Genomic DNA, 6,349 nt, shown 5'->3' with positions numbered 1-6,349 from the left:
GTCCCCGGAGCGTCCCCTGTGGGACGGGGACGGGCTCGGGGCGCCGGACACCGTATCGGGCCGCGCCGGACAAAAATGGACTTTGGGGGACGCGACTGGAACGCTTTTTTTGTCCGGCGCGCCCCAAATCCCTTTGGGGGACGCTTTGGGGGACGCGACTGGAGATGCTCTTAGGGCATGTACAATGGTGATGACTCAGCTGTCTGTAAGAGGTAGTTATAGGTGATTTTGGTGATGTGGAGGAAAGAGAATGAGGAGAGAGAAGGAGGTCGTCAGAAAGTTACGACGATCTGTAGGCTTCTTACAGACAGCTTACAGACACCATTTTTGCTGTTGTATGAAGGATGTCTATAACTTATACTCACATATAGCTATGACTAAAAATAGATAACTTACAGACAAACTATTGTATACACTGTCTGTATTATTGTCTATAGATGACATGGAGCAGTATTACAGACAGCATTCGTCTAAACCAATGTACATGCCACGCATCAGCTATCTGTAAGGACTTCCACGCAAGATTTTGGCTGAGGTGGACGTGAGAAAACAAGGAGAGAGAACCTGGTCGTCTACAACTCGGCAGACAGTCTATAGGCGTAAATATCACTGGCTATAGACAGTTGTTTCCCCGTTGTACCATAGGGTGTCGATAAACAAAGGTACAACTTCTCTACCCTGTCTATAGGTGACATGGATGGATGCTACAGTCGATGGCTGTCTAAACTATTGAGCATGCCCTTAGTACTGACAGACTGCCAGTTAACAGGTTCCCGTCCAAGAGGAAGCAAATCCGCCGGCTGCCGACGGCCGCCCGCTCCGTTCCAAAGGGGAATACCATAAAAATGATCTTCCTTTAGGGCAAAACCACCTCCCGTCGCCATGCTGCTGCTGGGCTTCAGGCTCTGAACGCCGCTAGGGTTTCGGCCGGCGGCCACCGATGCGGGCCCCCAGCGTGCCGCCCTACTCCGCAGAGGTGGCCTTCCTGGGCGAGGGCGACGTGGACCCCGAGGCCACAGAGGAGGACAGCCTCGTCGGCGGCGGCGACTCCAACTCTGTGGTATGGTAAATCTGCACAAACTGCTTACGCTCATGGATGATTAGCTAGCTTGTTCCAATTCGTGGGGGCAAGCAGGTGCGGTCCGCAGCAGACTGGTTACCTAATTCATACTGCAGATGCTGCCGCAGTGAGGGGGGTGAACTCTGCTTGTGCAACGGGGGACTGTCGGACTGAAGCAGAGCAAGCTCTGATCCGGTGGGATCCTATTTGTGAGTTGTGACTATGGCAGATCGCAGCCGGTAGCCCGATTAGGAAGGACGAAATTTGCATTACTAATTCACAATGTAAAGCTTTGGTTGCGCCGCATTAACGCTTGCTTGGGCGCGTTTTGTCGGTATTTGATCGGACAGCTGGTGCTGGCTGTGGCGCTTCAAGTTCCTTCTATAGAGCTCCTTTCATCAGGATTTGCCGTTTTTATTACTTGTTCCGATGCAAGTAGGATGAAATGTTAAATGCGTGACTAGTACGGAATTTCTTTGGCTCGAAATTTGCTTACGCTTCGTGGAATAAAACCACTCCTATCTATTTCTTGGCACAATCACATGGTAGACCATTTACTTCAATTAGCAAAAAAATGGGATGTGTTTCCTTTGACTTGTCCAGATTCCAGAATTGCATGTACTATCTAGCAAACCAAACTATCACATCAATTTCACACTATTGAGTATCAGCTGTTGCTTTATCCGTGATAGGATTGCATGCCTGGATCGTGCATCAGCTCTTTAAGCCTCCATGGTGTCAGAGGTGATCCGGTGGGATCCTGTTTGTGACTAGGGCAAATCGCAGCCGGTAGCTCGATTAGGAAGGGCGAAATTTGCATTATTTATTCACAATGTGAAGCTTTGGTTGCACCACATTAATGCTTGCTTGGGCGTGTTTTGTCGGTATTTGATCCGACAGATGGTGCTGGCTGTGGCGCTACAAGTTCCTTCTATAGAGCTCCTTTCATCAGGATTTGCCGTTTTTATTACTTGTTCCGATGCAAGTAGGATGAAATGTTTGATGCGTGACTAGTACGGAATTTCTTTGGCTCGAAATTTGCTTACGCTTCGTGGAATAAAAAAAATACTCCTATCTATTTCTTGGTGCAATCACATGGTGGACCATTTACTTCAATTAGCAAAAAATGGGATGTGTTTCCTTTGACTTGTCCAGAATAGCATGTACTATCTAGCAAACCACACTATCACATCAATTTCACACTATTGAGTATCAGCTGTTGCTTTATCCGTGATAGGATTGCATGCCTGGATCGTGCATCAGCTCTTTAAGCCTCCACGGTGTCAGAGGTGATCCGGTGGGATCCTGTTTGTGACTAGGGCAAATCGCAGCCGGTAGCTCGATTAGGAAGGGCGAAATTTGCATTATTTATTCACAGTGTAAAGCTTTGGTTGCACCACATTAATGCTTGCTTGGGCGTGTTTTGTCGGTATTTGATCCGACAGATGGTGCTGGCTGTGGCGCTACAAGTTCCTTCTATAGAGCTCCTGTCATCAGGATTTGCCGTTTTTATTACTTGTTCCGATGAAAGTAGGATGCAATGTTAAATGCGTGACTAGTACGGAATTTCATTGGCTCGAAATTTGCTTACACTTCGTGGAATAAAAAAAAAATACTCCTATCTATTTCTTGGTGCAATCACATGGTGGACCATTTACTTCAATTAGCAAAAAATGGGATGTGTTTCCTTTGACTTGTCCAGAATAGCATGTACTATCTAGCAAACCACACTATCACATCAATTTCACACTATTGAGTATCAGCTGTTGCTTTATCTGTGATAGGATTGCATGCCTGGATCGTACAGCAGCTCTTTAAGCCTCCATGGTGTCAGAGGTGATCTGGTGGGATCCTGTTTGTGACTAGGGCAAATCGCAGCCGGTAGCTCGATTAGGAAGGGTGAAATTTGCATTATTTATTCACAATGTAAAGCTTTGGTTGCACCACATTAATGCTTGCTTGGGCGTATTTTGTCGGTATTTGATCCGACAGATGGTGCTGGCTGTGGCGCTACAAGTTCCTTCTATAGAGCTCCTGTCATCAGGATTTGCCGTTTTTATTACTTGTTCCGATGAAAGTAGGATGCAATGTTAAATGCGTGACTAGTACGGAATTTCATTGGCTCGAAATTTGCTTACACTTCGTGGAATAAAAAAAAAATACTCCTATCTATTTCTTGGTGCAATCACATGGTGGACCATTTACTTCAATTAGCAAAAAATGGGATGTGTTTCCTTTGACTTGTCCAGAATAGCATGTACTATCTAGCAAACCACACTATCACATCAATTTCACACTATTGAGTATCAGCTGTTGCTTTATCTGTGATAGGATTGCATGCCTGGATCGTACAGCAGCTCTTTAAGCCTCCATGGTGTCAGAGGTGACGACGAACACTCGGCTCTTGAAAACAGCAGCAGCAATTCTAGTCCTTTTTATATCCTAATTCCACAAGGTACATATCTTCTAGATTCATCCAGTTCTGTTCTCCTCTCTTTGTTTGCTGTTAGCGCGCCAGCTATTCACTCCAGTGCTTTCTCTCTACCAATTTCCCTTCTTCATTACAGATGTTGTACCTATTGAAATGGCACGGTCTAGATTCCTCGACATCATCGTTGACCATTTTATTTGTGAGAATGTTATTGAGGTGGCAGAACCCTCTGTGTTAGAATTTCTCCAGGGCAACGATAAATTAAACAAAAGAAAGCAACAAGAGGCCCGATATGAAGGTGACCCAAGGTTTGCTTTGCCCTTGATGTATATAGCAAACTTGTATGAGACTTTGGTGGGGGACGTGAATGCACGTCTTGCTTCCTTGATTGGATCCCGTGAGAAAACTATAGGGGTAGCTCTTGAAGCTGCCGGCGGCTTGTACAGGAAACTGACTCAAAAGTTCCCCAAGAAAGGTATGATTACTAAACATGAATTTGTATTCTGTTGCGCTGACTTTGACCTTTGTCTTCTCATCCGAGTCTCCTATGATGTACAGGGAATTGTAGCTTCAGGAGGAGGGAGCTCGCTACTTCCAATGCAACAAGGACAAGGTTTCCTGAACTTGTGGTACAAGAAGAAAAGCGAGTCCGTTTTGTAGTAATCAATGGTTTGGTAATCATAGAGAGACCTAGTAATATGAGAATGGAGGACGCAGAATGGTATTTTTCTCTGATTTACCCTTTGTTTCCTTGCTCCTTATGCATGCATTGGTTGTTTACTTGTTCCGTATGGGGGGCAGTGTAGGAAAATTCTTGTATTTGAACTTTTCATCTGGATTGTCTTTCTGTTATTCAGTTGGTGGACAAGTTTTAAAAATAGTTCCATTTGGCCAAGTTATTCTTCTAGAAACCCAGTTCTGGGAAACTCTTTTCTTGTAGTAAATATGCACTTAAATTGGTAAGCTGCTTTCAAATATTTCTTATAGACCATGCCCTGTGTGCTGAGGTAAGTGACGTTGATGAAGTTACCATTTTCATATGCTAAATTAATGCATATTTTTGAATCGCAGACTCCTATGCTGTTTGTATTTCTTTGTAATGGATCATATGCAGAACATGTCTGCCTCCATAAGGCTTGACTGAACCAATCAGCAAAATCGTTTACTCCGAAAGTAACTGCCAGAAATTAACAATATTTTATCCGATGGCTAGTCTAGGATAAATTCCAAATACGAAACTTCAGAAATTTGCTAATATATTCAGATCTTGCGTTAGCTGTCTTGATTACAGTTCCGGGCAAAAGCTTTCTTTATGTTCTCTTACTACTAAAACCGTGATGTATTTATTTCAAAGTGTTTTTTTTTTAATGTGAAGGTTCAAAAGATTGACCGGGCGAAATGAAGTGGCCATTTCATCAAGAGATTACAAATTCTACTCACCTCGGCATAAGAACAGGCGTACCCCGCTGCCACCATATGACATTGATGGCACATCCGTAAGTGCATACTAGATTCTTGGAATTTAAGGATGCAGCCAAACCAATTTCATTACGTGTTTGATTGACTCCTTTCGATCTGCCTAGGTTTTGTCAGAGGACGAGACTTCTCCACTGGTTTGTTCGTCAGGATTTCGTCCACCAATTGAGGTAACTCTTCATCCCTGTTCATGACTAATGACAACACCTCCAATTCACAGTGACTTATCCTGCCATTCTAGTTTGTTTGTAAAATAAGATGCCCGTTGTTCACCTACCTGCCTCTTCCAGATGCAAAACCAAGAGCAGGCGTCATCGAAGCAACACACCGAGCAGATAGAAAGTCAGCCGTACCTGCACTTCCTTGATCAAACAGAGCATGGCACCATCCAGCAAAACCAACATACCAGTTCTCAGTTCCCCCTGATTCATCCACTCGCATCGGCCTCAAATCTGCCAGATAACCCCCTGCATTACCACTCTTATTTATCTCCGCATGTAGCTTCCATGCAAGCTGGAGTACATGGCCATCTTGGAGGGCGAGCGAATATTCTTGTGAGTGATCTTCTTCATTTAGTAATTTGCCAAGTTATGTGTAGGAAATGTAGCATCAAAGCTTCCATCGTGTTTTGGGAAGCAAAAGCAAGTTCTGTCATGGACGCGTTGTGGTTTCATGTCATCCAGTCTGTACTTTGACCTTTTAAACAACTGAACAAAAACACCACTTACATTCTACAACCAACTGCTTTTTTATAAGAATAAAAAACAGTGGTTATTGCTATTTATTAATTGCATGCATTGCCCTGATGGCGTATTTTGTGTTTCAGCCAAGCAGCCCTGCAAAGTTTTGTGACGAGTGTGGCTCTCCATATCTAAGGGCAACATCCAAGTTCTGCTCAGAGTGTGGCACCAAGAGGCTAGGGATCTAATTTGTTTGATGCGTAATTAGGGATCTTTTATGTTGGCTCCCAGTTGCATGGAGGTTTTCAGCTCAGCATTACTTGAGCCGGCCATGATATTGCTGAATCTTTTAGATAGTGGTTGGTTAGAAACTTAGAATATGCGTACTTTGATTGTTGTACTTTGAGTTTGAACCTGAGCTCACCTGCTTCCTTTCAAAGTAGGTTTTTGCCGCAGACATGGATGAATGCAGAGCTGATGTAAGCGACTCCGAACTATTGTGTATATACTCCCCCTTGCTATAATATAGTGCATATTCAACTTTGACTAAGTTTATTGAGAAAATTGTCTATATCTACAATACCAAATGTATATCATACGAAAATACACATCACGATGACTCTAAATGGTCATAATTTTTTCTATGTACTTGGGTCAAACTTCGCATCATTTATTTTTGAAAAATCTTATATTCACTACATT

At 43.6% G+C, this 6,349-nt stretch overlaps 1 protein-coding gene across 1 annotated transcript; it reads left to right on the top strand.

The window, feature by feature from the left end:
* Positions 1-757: 757 nt before the first annotated feature.
* Positions 758-6,197, top strand: LOC127296752 (uncharacterized protein At2g02148). Its single transcript, XM_051326961.2, has 8 exons — positions 758-1,060; positions 3,392-3,515; positions 3,628-3,966; positions 4,050-4,212; positions 4,867-4,987; positions 5,075-5,137; positions 5,258-5,521; positions 5,794-6,197. Exons 1-8 carry the CDS (start codon positions 941-943, stop codon positions 5,893-5,895), a joined length of 1,296 nt encoding a protein of 431 aa, XP_051182921.1. The 5' UTR covers positions 758-940; the 3' UTR covers positions 5,896-6,197.
* Positions 6,198-6,349: the final 152 nt, after the last annotated feature.

This window comes from Lolium perenne, chromosome 1 (genome assembly GCF_019359855.2).
Source record: "Lolium perenne isolate Kyuss_39 chromosome 1, Kyuss_2.0, whole genome shotgun sequence".
NCBI lineage: Eukaryota > Viridiplantae > Streptophyta > Magnoliopsida > Poales > Poaceae > Lolium > Lolium perenne.
Note: the sequence above shows the minus strand (reverse complement) of the source record. Positions and strands in the feature narration are given on the sequence as shown.